General features: G+C 41.4%; 1 protein-coding gene across 1 annotated transcript in view; it reads left to right on the top strand.

The window, feature by feature from the left end:
- ADCY2 (adenylate cyclase 2) overlaps positions 1-19,139 on the top strand; it is a gene marked incomplete at both ends in the record, with an annotated part of 432,098 nt that overhangs the window by 97,829 nt on the left and 315,130 nt on the right. Inside the window, one exon of the mRNA XM_082836187.1 lies at positions 10,541-10,702. Within this exon, the coding sequence (XP_082692313.1) occupies positions 10,541-10,702 (162 nt within the window). The remainder of the gene's footprint in view (positions 1-10,540; positions 10,703-19,139) is intronic.

Here is a 19,139-nt window from a genome sequence, read left to right as displayed (position 1 = left end):
AGAATATACAAGAAAAGCCCGCCTCTTCAATAAGTGGTGCTGGGAAAACTGGATAGCTACATGTAAAAGAGTGAAATTAGAACACTCCCTAACACCATACACAAAAATAAACTCAAAATGGATTAAAGACCTAAATGTAAGGCCAGACACTATAAAACTCTTAGAGGAAAATATAGGCAGAACACTCTGACATAAATCACAGCAAGATCCTTTTTGACCCACCTCCTAGAGAAATGGAAATAAAAACAAAAATAAACAAATGGGACCTAATGAAACTTAAAAGCTTTTTCACAAAAAAGGAAAACATAAACAAGAGCACATTATTTTTTCCTAACCATGTACTAGAAAAAATATTAAGTAGACAATTTCTAATAGACATCATTTTACCTGATTGCTTCCAAATGAACTTACTATTTTCTTTCTTTGCATTTGATGAGGAAAATAATTTTTAAGGAGAAGGACTTCCTGGTGTTGGAGCAAGCTGTTTGGTAGAGCAGATGGATTCTCAAGGTTCTTTTTATTTTGAATAACATGAATACCCTGGACAATGCTCACCTTATGTTGTCCTGTTAACCTTCAGAAATTATGGTGAAATAATGTTTTAGCTTCAGCAGAAGATCATGGCTTGTTTTTATGCTGCCTTATGACTCTGGACAAAATACTTAACCCTTCAGCACCTTGATCTTCCCAATTGTAAAATAAGAAAATACTTGTCAATAGATCCTGTTTGTAATGTATTTTGAGATCGTCACAATATCAGTTTTAGGTTGGATGATGTTCTTTCTACATACTAACAGCTATTTCTGGGAACGTTCTACCTTTTCTCAGTTCTTTTTTCTGTTGTTTCCAAAGACTTTTTCATGCAATTCCAAGACCGTATGAAGCCTGGACATTTTGGTAAATGGCTTTCTTAGAAACCATGCTTACCGATTATTTTGCCAATAGGTTAACATAATAATTCTTTGGAAGTTTCAAAGGCAATGACCTATATTTTAGGTTTTCCTTAAAGTAGAACATCACTTCTGATACCAACTGCTGTTTTAGTCAGGTTTCTTCTCCGATAATTCTGAATAATAAGCAACTCCCAAATCCAAGTGGCTTGTAGCAGTAATCATGTATTTTCTCTTTCATACTCACTAGTTTGCAGGTTGGCTAGATTTGTCTGATTTCTGTTGGCCCTACCCAGGCTCAGCAGGTAGGATATATTCCAGACTTTGTTTTGGGTCCAGATCTACTCCATTGTCTTTAATCCAGACCCAGTTTAAAGAGATGTGTCTTTCTGGGCCATGTCCTTCTCATTGAGGAAGACCAGACATCCAAGAGGGCAGGCAGAAACATGAATTGAAGCCCCTGAAAGCCTCAGTTCTGAGCTGGTTGCTGTCACTTCAGCCCATACCCCATTACTGAAAGTAAGTCTCATGACCAAGTCCAAAGTCAATGCCGTAGAGACGAATACTGCATCTCCTGATCTCCATGGCAAGGGCAAGATGAGAAGAAAGAACTGTGACCACATCTTCTACATTAGGAAACTGTGCCTAACTGAGCAAAGTTCAAGAATGCCTTGTGGAGCTTCCCTGGTGGCGCAGTGGTTGAGAGTCTGCCTGCCAATGCAGAGGGCACGGGTCCGTTCCCCGGTCCGGGAGGATCCCACATCCCGCAGAGCGGCTGGGCCTGTGAGCCATGGCTGCTGGGCCTGCACGTCCGGAGCCTGTGCTCCGCAACGGGAGAGGCCACAACAGTGAGAGGCCCGCGTACCGCAAACAAACAAACAAAAAATGCCTTGTGTTCTCATTTTTATCTTGACCAAATGACCACCATCCCAAAAAAATCTTTAAAAAACTGAAGGGGTACTCTGGGAAACAGGAGGATAATGTGGGAACACTATACTACTTTTCCAGACCCAAGAAACAGAGTTTACATGCTTTAACAATGAGGACGGTAGCTCATATTCAGACAAAGTAGTTTGCTAATTACTGGTGGAAAGTTTACATATTTTTAACTCTAAGCAAATCAGACTTGCAGACAGACCCTGCCATCTTTATGTGAGTATGAGGGGGGAAAGAAGGTACAGGAAACAAATGGACAAGTTTGGAAATTGGCCTTCACTCGAAGGAATTTCAAGTGTCTTATGAACAGGGACCCTGTATTATCCATGATAGGTAACAAAATGCTTCATATATTGTAGAGTTAAATACTGTTGAATAAATGAATGCATGAAAGATGAAGAAAGGAATATGAAACATATAAGTAGATGGATACCCAGGTCTAAACAAAGAAACAGGAGGAAGAGAAGTGACCGTGGAAAAGAAATCAGGAAACTGCATTAGTCATCACCGTCTCAAAGTAGGGGCTGAGGGTCTGGACAGACAGAACTGTCCAAATTCGCTGGCGAAGATGGCAGGCTGCCTTTGTGCTAGGATATTAGTTTTTTTTTTTACCTCCTACTATTCTCTCTTTTTCAAGCTTTTTAAAATTTATGATATACCTCCCACCTATTTTAAATTAAAAAAAGGCACAGTGAAAGTTATTGTTTTACCTCTGATTCCAACATTAATCTCCCTTAACTCTGAGAAACATCTTCAGGAGAAGAATGAAAGCTACCCAGTGATTCATGGTTTCATCATTACTCTTTTGGAGCCCAGGCTTTCCATCAAAGAACATCATATGTATTCTTTCCCTTAATAATATAACATTTAAAGATATGTTTTCATATTCTGTAAAAATAGAGTCGATATTCAGAAAATATTCTTGTCCAAAAATATCTGCAGAAGAAAAATAGAATCTTTTCTATCATTGAGTCTTCAAGGTGTCCCTGCGTTTTATCCTGAATTACGGTCATTAAAGATGTTTTTGTATAGTATAGAGTTAATTTCCAAGAATTTCTAAGTATATCTTTCATAGTAAGAAAGATGGAGTTCTACTTAACTATTCAGAATCGAATGAGAGATACTATTTGATGACTCAAATGGACAGTTCATTTCCTTCCTCTGAAACGAGTGCTTCTGTCAGGAAAATGGAAGCAACAGGTTGGGGCAGTGACAACATGGAGGAAGGTGTGTTGAATGACCCAGACATCACATGTCATTAGTAACTGTTGGTCTGGTCCCTTTTGCTTATTTAGTAGAAATGAAGCTGGAAATAAATAATTATTTAGATTGGTCTCTATTTTAAAATCAAATTGGCCTGGAGAGTTCAAGAAATAAGATCTAATAACGATTTCTTTCATCAGTATCTTATAGTTTTCTGAGCACAAGTCTTTTGCCTCCTTAGGTAGGTTTATTCCTAGGTATTTTATTCTTTTTGATGCAATCATAAATGGGATTGTCTTCTTAACTTCTCTTTCTGATCTTTTGTTGTAAGTGTATAGGAATGCAAGAGATTTCTTTGTATTAATTTCATATCCTGCAACTTTACCAAATTAACTGATAAGCTCTAGTAGTTTTCTGGTAGCATCTTTAGGATACTCTATGTACGGTGTCATGTCATATAGCTTATGTGGAATCTAAAAAAATGGTACAAATGAACTTATTCACAAAACAGAAATAGAGTTATAGACGTAGAAAACAATCTTATGGTTAATGGCTTGGGGAGGAGGGATAAATGGCAATTGGGATTGACATATACACTCTATTATATATAGAATAGGTGACTAATAAGGACATGCTGTATAGCACAGGAAATCTACTCAGTACTCTGTAATGGCCTATATGGGAAAAGACTCTAAAAAAGAGTGGATATATGTATAAGTATAACTGATTCACTTTGCTGTACACCTGAAACTAGCACAATATTTTACATCAACTATACTCCAAAATTTTTAAAAAAAGAAAGAAAAAAAGATCTAATAACAAAGTCAAAGATGAATAATTTCTCGTAGTTCACTGATTCATTGATTAACTCAGTGTCTGCTTTGGACCAGACTTTGATTAGAGCAGTGTGGCAGAGGTGAACACATCTCCCTTGTCCTGTGCGTCCATCTGGTTGGCATATTGGAAACTCTCTGCAGTCTTTGCCACAAGCAAGACTAGCGCTGACCACTGAACCCACCCAGAGCCCATCAGATCCGTATGGGTCCCAGGCACCACCTGGGAACAGGGTTAGAATACAAAGTCGGATTCAGTAAACTTTGCATGGAGCCCAGGAGCACACATTTCTGACAAGTTCCCAGGTGAGGCTGAGATCGAGTGCAAGGCCCACAGTTGGTGTAACAAGGATCTGAGCTCCACAGAGCAAGAGACAATTCAGGGTTGTTACTGGTACGGAGCATAATGGATGTGCTGAGGAAGCTTGTACCTCCCATACCCTGAAGGACCATCAGCCAAGACCAGTAGTGAACTGGGGAGAGGTGGGAAGACCGCACATACACCCAGGCAGAAGTCATCAGACACTCACAGGTTAGCAGAGGCAGCGAACACACTGTTGACACTAGGAGCTGGCTTAATTTTCATTACTAGGGTCTTTCAATGACGAATGTGTAGCTGTGACGCTCTACTGCTCTTAGTTATATCCTTGTTACTGATGAGACGTTAAGATGAGCTGGGATAAAAATGAGTGTCATCCATCATGCTGCCTGGACTCGTGGGAATGAATGCAGGTCTGTAGAGCCAGGCTCACACCCCTGAGTTACACACCGTGGAGCACAAGCCTCTAATCAATCAGCTCCCTTTGCTTCCCTGCTCGGAACTTGCGTGTGCAATTACACCTGAAATGTTTCATCCCTTCTTTCCTTCAGCACGTATGTGTTGAGATCTTTATGTGCCAGGTACTATTCTCAGGTCCGTACAGGATCCTTGTCCCCATGGAGCCTACATTTGTATGGATAAAGACAGAAAATAAAAATGAGAAAAATATAAAAATAAGCATTCAGATTCCAATAATGACAGGAAGGCGTTCAGCAGGGTGATTAGCTAGAGGACGAATGGGGGTGATAATTTAGATACAGAGTTAGTGGGATTCTCTCTGGGAGGTGATATTTGAGCTTCTGTCCTGGATGACAGAAGCCAGCCAAGGGAAGATCCAAGGAAGAATATTTGAGGCAGAAGAACAGAAAGTGCAAAGGCCCTGAGGTTGTCGGAGGAACATCAATAAGGCCAGTATGGAGGGACTATGAACGTGGGGTGATGGGAGTTGGTGAGATATGAGATTAGAGACATCAGCCAGACCAGATCATGAGGAACCCATATTGGCATACCGAGGACTTTGAACTTTTTCTTAGTGTTGTAGAAAGCCAGTGGTGGGGTATAAACAGAGGAGGAGTGACATGGTCAGTTTTAACATTTTAAACATTGTAACATGATTATCATCATGTCCCATAATTGTCATTCCTTTTTTGTGGTGAGAACTTTAAGATCTAATTTCTTAGCAACTTTGATGTATATAATAATGTTGTTAACTGTAAATGCAATGCTGTGCTTTAGATCCCCAGGACTTACTCGCCCTATAACTGCAAGTGTGTGCCCTTCGACAAACATCTCCCCATTTCTCCACTCCCAGCCCCTGGTAACCGCCATTGTACTCTGTTTCTACAAGTTGAATTTTTTAGATTTCACATATAAGTGATATCATACATATAAACAAATCATCAGTGTCTTTCTCACTGTGATTTATCTCTCTTAGCATAATGCCTTCAAGGTCCATCCGTGTTGTTAAAAAGGGCAAGATATTCTTCTTTCTCATGGCTGAATAATATGACATTATGTATGTACATATATATGTAGGGGTGTGTGTGTGTGTGTGTATCTCCTTCCCCTTGGTTCGTCCTCGTGGGTAAGCCTCCGTCTCTCTGCTGAGGAAAGGTGGAGTTAAATTCAAAGTTAAATTTGAAAAGCAGGGTGATCATAAAGAGACACCCAAAGAAGCCTTAACACACACGGATGCTTTAGCACTAAAAATTGGTGTGACAGGATTCCCCAATTAAAGAAAGTACTGTTCTACACAGTTGTGATATTTGCACTAAAAAATGTAAGAGTGACTTAAAGTAATCTTTATGTAAAGTATGATCAAGGAACAAGGTAATAAAATACTAATCTACATGAAAAGGTAAATATACTTGTGTGTTTTGTTTTTTTAAAAGTTAAAGCACATTTCTGGCTTAATAGCTTTATAGTTAATGTTTCCAGAAAGTTTTAAAGATGCCCCTAATTAGTAAATCATATAAATATTCTCAAAATCAACAATCCTTTGGGGTGGAAATAACATTCAAAGAGGAAATTTTTATTTTGAATTTAGAACTTACCTTCCAGAATGCTCAATTAGATCAATATATTCAAAAATTCTATCTTTTCCTTGGGCAGTTTTTTCTAAGACCTCGCATTTCTAGTTGTATGCTAAAACAATAAGATATATATTTTTTCCTAGGGCTCAAGGACTCCTGGAGGGTAAACTAGGAGGTGCCCTGAGAACAGGGGCCATTTCCTGTTCGATCCAGTGTCTGCTGTTTCCTGCCGTAGACAGCTGATAGATGTCTGTTCATTTAAGTTTTTTGATCAGTAGAGAAATAATCATTCAAAATTTAATATGGCTGTAGTTAATGGCAAGGCCCATTGGATCAAGAAAGATGGTGAGATATTTTTAGAGATGCATTTAGTGAGAAAATGCTAATAACGTGGATGTGGTTTAGGTCATATTGGGACGTATAATAGAGTTTTTCGTGCAGGCAGCAAATATTTGTGGAGCACCTACCATGTGTTAACCATTGTGCGCCTTGGCGTTGGGGACTTGGCTATGAGTGAAACAAGTTCCTGCCCTTACAATGTCATTTCATCTTCACTGTGCAGAGGGAGAAGATTAACGAACCCAGAACTATAAATAAATGTTGTGAATAAGGTAAAGGAGGTGACAAGGACTAGGGTGTGGAAGGGAGGTTTGCTGTTTTGTGCAGGGCAGTCCGTTAAGTCTGGTAGGTAAAGTAATACTTGATCAGAGACCTGAGTGGAAAGAGGGAGCCTGGTAGGGGCACCACAGGGATGAGCACCTGGGCAGCAGCACCCCTGGGAGGCCCCAGAAACAGCCAGGAGGCCAAAGATACTGGATCACGGCAAGGGAAGGAGGGACCTGGCAGAGTGGAGGGCAGTGTGGCCACAGGAGACCACATCCTAGGACTGGTGGGATGTTGCCCGGTCTTGAGAGTTTACTCTGAGTGAGATGGGGGAAAGCTGGAGAGTGTTGGAGAAATGATAAGAATTTGTATATGAACTGGGTCTAGAAAGAGGTAAGATTTCAACAGGCCAAGAAAAGGAGGAAGGACATTCTGAGAACGAGCAATGGCAGACCTAGAGGCGAGCACCCCATGCCTACCACATGGGGATGACCAGGGTTGGCTGGAAGACAGGCTGCTTCCAGAGCAGAGTGGGGGTGAGGATGGAAAGGTCAGTTTGGGGACAGTCTGGACCTCCAGGCCATGAGGTTTCTGCTTTACTCTGTGATCACAAGAAGCCTTGGAGAAAAGTGTTCAGAGAACAGGGGTAAGCCAGAGAAAGTATTCATCTAAGGAAAAACTAACTAGATCTTTGCACTCAAGATCAGAAATCCAGCAGTTGTATGTTGGCTGGATTAAAGAAAGGAGACTGCTGGAGAAAAGGAGATCAGTGAGAGTATTGCTGTATCAGTTGGATAAGGGCTTCCTATCATGCCACAGTGATCATCAGTGAGGAAATTTTGGAGTCGTGTGGTGCATCCATTTCTATGGGATATTTTGCAGCTGGTAAAAAGTAAATAATACCTTCACATCTATAGACTTGGAAAGATGGCTGTGGTGCACATATAGTTCAGTGATAAAAGCACATTGCAGAGTAATGCATATAAAAGCATCCTCTTTAAGCCATCAATTAAACCTCCCAGGTGTGTGCATGTGTGTGTGTTTGTATGAGCTTGGTAACCCATCAATTAAACCTCCCAGGTGTGTGCATGTGTGTGTGTTTGTAGGAGCTTGGCTTCTATGAGCTTGGTATCAGTTTAATGTTTTGGACCTTTTTACTCACACATTCTTTTAGATACGGCAAATCCATTTTGGATTTACATATGGCCCTATTTGAAGTTGCTTTGGAAAGCAGGCTAAAAAACATAGAGCCCTCTGGGAGTAATGAAAAGTGCAGACTGTCCCCCCCCCGGCCTTGAAACTGCAGTAGACTCTCTTTCCATCCAGCCTGCCGAATGCAGCCCAGGCACCACTCGCTGAGCTCCCGAAATGTTGCTCCTGGGATGCTGCCACTAAAATCCAAAACTTGATTGAATATGACTTGCTTAACTGACCTTTAACAGTTTCCTTTTGTCATCCAAAAGTGAGTAACAGGAGCCACCTATTCAGAAAACCTGCCGCCTCTATTTTCCATTTGGTTACTGCAGATAAGCTTTCCACGTGCTTCCATTTCAAAACTCAGAATGTTTGCAGAGCGTGTGTTAATTGAAATCGTGTTAGCGTTTTAAAGCTGTCCAAAAGTTTTGTTAATTTCAAGGAAATACTAAAGGATTTTGCATTAGAAGAAAAACATGTAGTTGGCAAAGAGGTTTTCTTTTGTAATTGATTGTCAATTCTGATACCTGAAAATATTCGTTTAATGCCTTTGCAGGATATAAGGGTTTGGCATAAATTCTACATGTAGCAATAATAATACCTTAATTGAAAGTGTTTCCTGTAAGTTTGCTGGATATTAGGGATTCCAAAGTAAATTTAATTTTCTCAGTGAGCTGTGGCTACATAACAATTGTTTTTCTCATTCTTAAGAGAGACTTTTCCTATAGCTTAATGGTTCTCCACCAGAGGTGGTATTATTCCCTGGAAGACATTTGACAATGGCTGGAGACATTTTCAGTTGTCACAGCTTTGAAGGGGGGATGCTGTTGGCATCCAGTGGGTGGAGGCCAGGGATGCTGCCACCCATCCTGCAGTGCACAGAAAGCATCCACCGCAAAGAATTATCCAGCCTCAGCGGTCAATAGTACTGAGGCTGAGACAACCTGCTTAAGAGAATCTGCACCGTTACTTTTTGATGGTAATATGTGGTACAGATTCCTGTGACTATGCAGGAGGGGAAATGAGCCTGGCGTCCACCCAAGCTTCCCTCTCTTTAAATCCAGAGCAGAGCCTTTTGCCCGCATCCTTCCCGTGAATTTACACCCGGACGCACACGAGCAGAACAGCTGGTGCCCTGTCTCTTGTGTCCTTCCTGCTATTCTGGGCTTTAGGATTCCTTAAAGTAACACGGGTCACCCTGTAAAAGTGGGGCAAGCTCTTTCCTTAGCCTCACTTACTTTTGAGTGAAGAGCTGTGTGGTGGATGAAGCCACCGAATGCCCACGTTCCCTGTCTTTCTGACCTTGGCCTGGTCTTTTTTCCATTTGATTTATCACCTTTGTATCCCTTTTGATGTTCTGCTTCTTTTATAATGGCAATGGCCTGTTTTATTACCTACTAAACCATTTTCTTTTCCATTCCGAACTTTTCTCTAAGCTGTTTCAAATTGATTTTTTTTATTGAGGCGACATTCACATAACATGGATTAGCCACTTTAGAGGGAAGAATTCAGTGGGTTTTAGGATAGTCACAGTGTGTGCCATATCCAGCTTTATCTAGTTCTGGAACATTCTCATCACCCCAAAGGAAACTCTCTCCCTATTGAGCAGTTACTTCACATTCCTCCTTGCCCCAGCCCCTAAAACCCACCAATCTGCTTTCTGTCTCTGTAAATTTACTTATTCTGGATATTTCATATCAGTGGGATCATACAATATGGGGTCTTTTGCCCTAGCTGTGTTCACTTAGTATGATGTTTTTGAGGTTCACCCACATGAGAGCCTGGATCAGTATTCCCTTCCTTTTCAGGGCTGAATAGTATTCCATTGTATGGATGGACCACATGCAGTTTATCCATTCATCCATGGATGGACATTTGCATTGTTTCCACCTTTTTAATATTGTGAATAGTGCTGTCATGAACATGTGTGTACATGTATTTGTTTGAGTACTTGTTTTCAATTCTCTAGGGTATATATTTAGGATCACATGGTAATTGTATGTTTAACCTTTGGGAAACTGTCAAACTGTTTTCACTACAGGGGAATCATCTCTAAGCTGCTTTATTTTGTTAATTCCATGCCCCTCCTCTTGGCATCTGCTTCTACCAACTCCCCGCAGGTGGCAGCCATCCATTCTCCCTGAATTTCCCGAAACAGTTTGACAGAAAACTTAAAGAATCCAGATGTGCGTTCTAAAGCACAGATACAAAACTCTGAGAGTTTAGGACCAGCTTTGCATCCATACCCATGAAGTGCTCAGATTCACCTAATGTCTGCAATAGTTTGGATACCAAAACTGAAAATCCCCAAATTTTGAAAAAGAACCTTTTTTCCCCTCCATCACAATAGTTAGTCCTTTTGTGTAACGCAGTGGATTTGTTTGAACATGCCCTCTTTTTGTCGTAATATTATTTCTTGAATGGCTGTGGTTCCTGGGGATCTGTGCAGCCTTTAATGGGAAGGAGAGGGGGAGCGTTTGGGAACAGGCATTCTCTGTGACTCTCACTGTCCTTCCTCCCCACCTGTAGGTGTCATTCTTCCTCTTCATCATCTTCGTGGTGTACACCATGCTGCCCTTCAACATGCGAGATGCCATCATCGCCAGTGTGCTTACCTCCTCTTCCCACACCGTCGTGCTGAGCATCTGCCTGTCTGCAATGCCGGGGGCCAAGGAGCACCTGGTCTGGCAGGTAGGTGCACCTCCACCTCTGCAGGGTGACCATACCTGTTCAAGGTGTGACTGTTGGCTGGTACCTGGCAGGTGCTCCAGGTCTGCTCTCTGATGTTGACCCTGAGTGTCGCTAATGGGTAGCCAGCCACTCCCCGCTCTCTGCAGTGGAATCAGCAGTCACTTAGCAATTAGCAACAGTGAAAATTGGAAATGGCAGTTCCATTTTGCTGATTGATGGTTAAAAGCTGTTATTATACATTGTAATTTAGTACTCTTAGTTTTAAGAGTTAGAGTGAAACAACTTATATAATTAAATTCATAATTCTCCCCCATCTCTCTCTGAGAGATTTCCAAAACCCCGTCTTTACAGAGGACAGAAGAGCTCTCTATTTCTTAATCCTCTGGCAAGTCCAAGGACATAAAAAATAGTTCTTTAAAATGCTTCAACAGCAAATTTAGCTTTACTGCTAAGTGGCATTCCAGCGAAGCCTTCCTATTTAATTAGTTAAAAGCATTTAAAAAACCATTTAATTTCCTGTTACATACATCCATAGACATGAGGGGCAGTGGTTTGCACTTATTCTTAACAGTCTCTTTTTTACCTGTAAAAAGTGTGCTTTATTTTGCTGGGTTGGAATCAAATGTAACAAATGCAGCCAGTGTGCAGAATGCAGCGGGGCTGAGAGGAGTAGTTATGAACACCACTGTCGTTGAAAAGGGGATTTTAGACGTGGGTCACTTGAGCCCTGAGGGTCTCAGAAACCAGTTTGTCCTTCACTTGAAGGAATGTTTTACTTGGAAACTTGAGATGGAAATGGAGGCTTACCCTTGGGTCTGTAGTAATTGCTCTTAGTTGGAAAGCGTTCTAGGGACCCCTTTTCTCAATACTCGTCTCTGAGCGCTCAAAACAAACATTCATTAAGCGTAGCCTGAGCACTTGTGAAATGTCCTCTGTGGGCACTGAGTGAGGGTAAAGCTCCTGATCTGGCACAGTGGTGCCCGTTTCCCGTTGACTTGTTTGGACGTTACTAAGAAGCATCCCCTCCAGGAAGTGGAGGGAACTATGTCTTTCCTGTGACGGAGCAGAGTAGTCACATCAGTAACCTGCACCGCCGGAGACACACACGGTGGCTGGTCAGTAACTAATCAAATGAAAGAGAAGGTGGGTGTTTTATTAAAAGATGAAACAATCCAGCTGTGCCTGGGATGAGGTGGAAGAAGTGTTCCTTTTTACACGAGTCCTGCCCCAGCTTTTACTTGCTTTTTCTACCTTTCACAGCCTCCCATGAGGATATTCATGGGACATTTCTCCTTTCTCCCATAAATTCCATTCTTCCACCCTCCCTTTAGTGGGGCCATTAGGCTCAACCTTAGGTAGTCACATTCAGGTCAGGGTGATGGGTATGGTTTTCATAGGAATGAGTACATAATAATTTATGGAAGAATATTATGTAACAATAATAATTTGCTCTGCCAGTTTACACTATAGAAATCACTACAGGAAAGTCCTGGTCACACAGGCAACAGGGCACTCATACATATTTCACTGCTCATGGCATCTTGCTGGTCGTGGGTTACCGTGGAACACATACCTTGAACATTTTGTACCTATTTTTTCTGCCCCTGCATGAATAAAGAAAGTATCTGCTGGTGCAGATGCAATAGAAAAAACATCTGGGAAATGAGGATTATGATACCTGCCTGTGAAGATCAAATGGGGTTAAAAAAAAAAAAGGAAAAAAAGAAGTGATTTACAAAGAACCAGGCATATTTTAGATATCAAGTACTATACTGAGGTGCTTTTTTTTTTTTTTTTTTTAGCACTGTTATTTTCTTGCATTGGTTAAAAAAAAAGTGGAAAGAATGTAATCTTAAATTTTTATTTACTCAATTTCCAAAACCAACAAAGAAAAATACTTCTTATCAGTGGACAGGCAGAGATAGTATAATGATAGGATAATTCTAGAATAGCAAAAGAATAAACATTCTTTATTCCATAAGAATAATGTTGAAAGGAACAGAAGAATATAAGGTCAGGTTTCCATCACTTCAGAAGTAATTTCACAGTGATTTCAGGAATGAGATTCATTCTCAGGCTATGACCTATCATCTACTTGAGGAAATTTATTTAATACCTGAAAATTGTGGATGATGTCTCCTAACACATTTAAACACAAAGTATAATTCCTAATACATTTATAGACATACCAGTACATTGAAAATCCAGTATGGATAATTTTTTCCCCTAAGCCTTTCAAGGATAGGTTGCCCCCAGATGTGTTGCTCCGTTGCCTCCAGCTGCTTTGGTGTGGACTTCCTACAATACCATGCTCCTACATAACCATAATGCAGCTATCAAAACTGGAAATGTGCATTGTTTAATTCCTGACGTTCTGGTTCCTCCAGCTTTCCCAGTAATGTCCTTTACAGAACAAGAGCCCATGCATTGCACTTTGTTCTTAAGTCTCTTTGGTCTCCTTCTGGATGGAACAGTTCCTTTGGCTTTTATTAACGCTTGTGAAGGTTGCAGGCCAGTTATATTCTAAGATGTCCTTTAACATGGGGGGTCCAGTGTTTCCTCATGAATAGATTAAAGTTATGCATTTTGGCAGGAATCTCAGAAGGGCTGGTGTGTCCTCATCATGTTCTATCAGGGGCGTGTACGTCTACTTTGTCCCATTATTGTCAGTGGTCATTACTATCAGTGTGCTGTCCACCAGCCTTTTCCACTTTGAAATTACTCTTTTCCTCTTTGTCATTTGTACATATTTTGTTGAGAGGTGCTTTGAAACTATGCAAATATTCTGTTTCTCATCAAACTTTTAATATATTTATTTGCTTGTTTGTATCTATGTAGTCTGATGTTCAGTAGATTATAAACCACTGCTGTCACTGTTTATTTTGATGCCCATATGGTCTCAGATTTGTCCAGCAGGTGCCTCTCCAAGCTGTACCTTTGACTTGTCCCTGTGATTCTTTGAGCATTTCCTCAGTTTCTGGCACAAGCTATTTTGGGTTCCTCTTGTGCCCTCCCTGTCCTAACCCTAAAATCAGCCATCCCTCCAAGGAGCCCTAGTTCTTTTTGGTGAAGAATGACATTTAGTGGCAAGATCTGGGCTTTAGGCCTTTCCGTTGCCATTGGGGTGTCAGTACTCCAAGTGCTTTGCATCTCCATATATTTTTATATCTGCCTACATCTTAAACAGCATGACTTCACACTGATATTTCCATTTCCATTCCAGCATAAGTTTTATGCCAGTTTTCTCTCTTTCCATTGTGGCTCCCTTGACCAACAGTGAAAAATATTTAGCTCTTATGATCCTAAATATATTTATTTATTTGATGAAACCCTGCATGTAACCAGTCTCCTGTTGCAACTGTCAGCCCCTCCCCCTGCCCTCTCACTTGAGACAGCTTCCTTCCCCCATCCCCATGTCCTGTTCCCCCAGCTGGAGCTCTGAAACCCAGTCCACGAGAGGGTGTCCCCTCCGGCAACTGGGGCTCTGACACCCAGTCCACGAGAGGATGTCCCCCACCCCAGCCCGGGCTCTGACACCCACTCCACGAGAGGGTATCCCCTCCCCCAGCTGGGGCTCTGACACCCAGTCCATGTAAGCGTGTCCCCTCCCCCAGCTCAGGCTCTGCACTTGACTTTGCCCAGTGTAGGAACGCCACACACCCAGCCCAGCTTTGTCATCTTGGGTGAGTTTCGCTTCCCCCGTCCCCTGTTGGTGCAGACGCTTCTCTTCTCTGCCTCACCTGAGGGCTGGGCACTCAGTTATTCAGGAGGGAAGGAAAAGGACAAGAAGAGAAGGGGTAGGGCTTCCCTGGTGGCGCAGTGCCTGAGAGTCCGCCTGCCGATGCAGAGGACACGGGTTCGTGCCCCGGTCTGGGAACATCCCGCATGCCGCGGAGCGGCTGGGCCCGTGAGTCATGGCTGCTGAGCCTGCGCGTCTGGAGCCTGTGCTCCGCAATGGGAGAGGCCACAGCAGTAAGAGGCCCGCGTACCGCCAAAAAAAAAAACGAGAAGGGGTAGAGGATGGGCCTGGAAGAGGAAGACAGCAAACACATTTTGAACGGACTTTATTTGTAGAAGAGGAAGAGATTCTTTTCAGTTACTTTGTGTGATTCCCTTTGTACTGTACTGGTCTTGGCACCTTTTCTTCTAACTCTTTTCTGTCTTTGTTTCCTAACTGGATTTCAAAGAAAAGCTTTTCTGGAATCTGAGCTTATTAAGGGGATCTGGAATCCTTAATAACCAAGGGAATAAATCATTCTGATGTTAGGAAACTTAAAAGCAGTTTTGTACTGTCCATGTAAGAAGGATACTTTGTTTGCCTATCATGAATGTAGCAGAGGTACCAAAGCCCTTAACAATTTATGGTTAACAAGAAAATAAGAATTTTGCCTGTATCAGTAGGATAGCATGCGTTTGACGGAAGGTTCCACAAAAGCAGCAAGGAGTCTTTTTGCCTATGATTATATCACGTCAGAGGGAGACTGAGGCTAGGAAAGCACGATGAAACTTCCCACCTCATGCCATGGTGTCTGCCTCCTGCTTGGGCCCTGGTTGAAGGGTGGCAGCTATGCAGCCATTAGACAAAGTTAGGGATCTGGGTAGGTGTCCTGCCTCCCAGACTGGGGCAGCTGGTCCATCAGTCAGGAGCCCAGTCCATCCTGCAGCCTGTGTTTGTGTAGCACTTACTCCATTTTAAATATGCACCTTGTCTGTTCTTCATTTGTTAAACTTCTGTAGGTCAGGTACACTGTCAGCAGGGTACTGAACCATCATCAAGGGATTTCCAAATATTCCTATTCACATATTACAATTGCATTTTGTATTTGAAATTTACTTAATTTTTTTAATGTATTTATTTCCTTGGTATTCTTAGCATGGTCTGAATTTTCATTTTCTGTATGTTTTATTTTCCCGTGAGAGAGGGAGGAATTTGAATATAGATTTCTTTCACAAGCAGGTTATATGAGAATCCATATTTATTAAAGAAGATAAGCCAGGCAGTGCATATTGATTTTCTAACAGGATTACTCATATTTCAGAGAAATTTTATAGGATTCCTTTATGCAGTGGATACTTTAATATATTTAAGTTGTGATACAATTTGAAAAATTTTCATTTGGACCTAAAATAGAAAATATAGCCTGTCATCTATGGCAAGTGTGCAATCGTAGTAACGCAGATTTGTTACATAACTGATTCTTTTTCAGTATAATTCAGGAACTGTATATTGGAGTCTGGAATTAAATTGCATTTAGGATCTAATCTGAGAAGCTCAAAGGAGAAACAGCACGTTACCAGCTGCCCAGTTTCTGGCTGTGGAAGAGACAAATTGTTAGGAATTTGGATCTCTGTTCTTGCGGTTTTGTCTTTAGAGAAGCTCAGGATATTAATATTTTCCAAAGAGGGGAAAAGAGACTGTATCACTCTTCATTCTGTGTAGCATCCAGCTATTGATTATGATCTGTATCCTATTTGAACAAGGTATCATTTATCTGTTCTAAAGACATTATAATTTGGAAGGAGTGGGGTAAGCATAGAGAAGAGGTTAAAAACAGGAAAGTACCTAATGTGACTGTGTCCTGAAGCAAATCGAAACGCACTTCACAGTCCTGTTCTCCTTTTGCCTTCCTTACCCTTCCCCCAGCTGGACAGATAAACCTCATTCTCCTCTAAATGACAGGAACTTCGCACCATCATCGCATCAGAGAGAGTTTTGTAGGGCAAGTGAACAACAAAACGAAAATTAGCACTTCCCTGCAGGATGCCAAATCATTTAAAAATGCTCTGGCAATTTTAAGAATGTTTGAGGGAACCCTCCTACACTCTTAGTGGGAATGTAAATTGGTGCAGTCACTATGGAGAACAGTATGGAGGTTCCTTTAAAAAACTAAAAATAGAACTACCATATGATCCTGCAGTCCCACTCCTGGGCATATATCCAGAGAAAACTATAACTCAAAAAGATACATGCACCCCAATGTTCATAGCAGCACTACTTACAATAGCCAGGACATGGAAGCAACCTAAATGTCCATCGACAGATGAATGGGTAAAGCAGATGTTGTGTATATATAATGGCATATTACTCAGCCATAAAAAAGAATGAAATAATACCATTTGCAGCAACATGGAAGGACCCAGAGATTATCATACTGAATGAAGTAAGTCAGAGCAAGACAAATATCATATGATGTCTCCGTATATGTGGAATCTGAAAAAATAATACAAGTGAACTTATTTACAAAACAGAAATAGACCCACAGACATAGAAAATAAACTTATGGTTACCAAAGGGGAAAGGAGGAGAGGGAGGGATAAATTAAGAGTTTGGGATTAACAGAAACACACTCCTATATGTAAAATAGATAACTGATAACTGATAAAATACCTACTGTATAGCATAGGGAACCATATTCAATATCTTGCAATAACCCTATAATGAAAAATAATCTGAAAAAGAATAGATATATGTATATGTATATTCATATACATAAAACTGAATCACTTTGCTGTATACCTGAAACTAACCCAACATTGTAAATCAACTATACTTCAATAAAAAAAAAAGTGTCTGAGGCAGAGAAGCTTCACGTTGGTAGTTAACTATTTGACTCTAATGATGGAATGAGACCTAAGTTTATTTTCCAACATTTGTGAACCTGTTTTGGGGAGGAGATAGAAGGAACAGAGGTAAAGGGAAGCCCTTTCAGACTATGAGTTTTGTCTTGGAGATTTGATCAAAGGAGCAAGAAAAAAGATTTCTCTAAAAATGAAAAATGCCATCGATCCCCCAACAGCTGTCTCTATCCTCTTCTTGAACCTGTCATCTGAATTCTGTACTTTCTGTTCATTCAAAGCAATGGATTCATGTCAGATGACTTACATCATTACAGATTGATTAAATGTCAGCTGAATGGCATGTTCCACTGGCTGACATCTTGACAGGTGGTTTTCCTAGTACTTTCACCAATCCATGCATTTTTGTTATAGTATATACAAAGATCTGAGGCTCTGTCCATTCCAAATGTTTATTTTTGAGGATAGTTTGTGAAAGATACTGATTTCTAGTCATTTATTAAACCATCAATGATGCTTTTTATTTTTTAATTATTATTTGAAGCAAACAGACCACTTTATTATTTTTTTAACATCTTTATTGGAGTATAATTGCTTTACAATGTTGTGCTAGTAATGATTCTTTTTAAAACCCTTAGTGGACAGTGAGAAAGTCAGCAACCCCTATGGGGAGTCACACGAGACAGACTCCTTCTAGGTACTTGCAGGTCAAACGATGAATCTGCTAAGTTGTGTGAACTTGAGAGAGTAATATATCTGCAGCTTGACGTTAGCGAGAACTTTGCTCTGGTCCTAAGGTATCTCTTTAAAGAGTAGAGAGAAACCTAACGAAACTCCATTGGTGCAATGGAGAGAGGATGTACAGATAGTCACTGGGAGACATTCTAAGGACAGACAGGGCTGGGGATGCTCCTAGTTACCTGTAAGGTGGAAATAATAATAATAATGCCTTCTTCCTAGGACAGCAGAGATGATTGGATGAGATGATAAATGAAAAGGACTTAACTGGGCCAGGTGCACAGTTAATGCATCAGTTAGTAAACATCAAGTGTTGATAACAATAACTGCATAGTGATAGAACTACAACATCCTCATTATGTTTGTGGAATGCAATGACCTGGACAGGCTAAGGGAGGGGACGTACTTTCTATCCATTTTTGCAGCAATAATCACAGCGTGCCCTCTTTGAGGATGATGTACATCAAATTTGCTTTCCCTGGGAGATGTGAGTTCCTGCCGGCCAGACTCTGGGTTCATCACTTTTGCTGTCCTTCTCAGCAGCTCATGAATGGCATGTCAGAGAGTATGAGATGGTGGACACAGCAAGCACTTTGGTCTCAGATGGAATCTGGGCTTGGATTCAGTTTCTCCCACTATAGCTGTGCGTCGTGGACATGAAGGTGGACCACCCAGAGCCCCCTCAAAGAAAGACTGATTGTCCAGCTCTTCGGGGTGTTGGTAACAGCTGGCTTTCCATCCTTAGTCCCTTCCAGACTGCCTCAGCTGCACAGAGCTGCCAGCCCAAAGTCATGACTTTCCAAGGGCGGGCCACATCCATGACTGATCGAGGTGGGGGCCCCAATGCAAGACAATTTTGATTGGCCATTTCAGCGCCACAGCTTCGGTGAGTCTGTCTGAAGTTGTCAGGCCTGCATCCCAGCCCAACTTCTCCCTCTGCCAAGTCCCGAGTCCTTCCCTCCGCTTGGGCATTGATCCGAAGGGCGCTCCCTACTAAACACCCAGCTCTGTTTCATATGTGCTTCCTGGAAAACCAAACTGCAGCATCGCATAAACTTGGCCTAAGTCTTTAGTTTACTCAGTTTTCTCATCTCTAAAATGGCAGCAGTAACACCAACCTCCC

Source organism: Leucopleurus acutus (genome assembly GCF_964270905.1).
Source record: "Leucopleurus acutus genome assembly, chromosome: 3".
NCBI lineage: Eukaryota > Metazoa > Chordata > Mammalia > Artiodactyla > Delphinidae > Leucopleurus > Leucopleurus acutus.
Note: the sequence above shows the minus strand (reverse complement) of the source record. Positions and strands in the feature narration are given on the sequence as shown.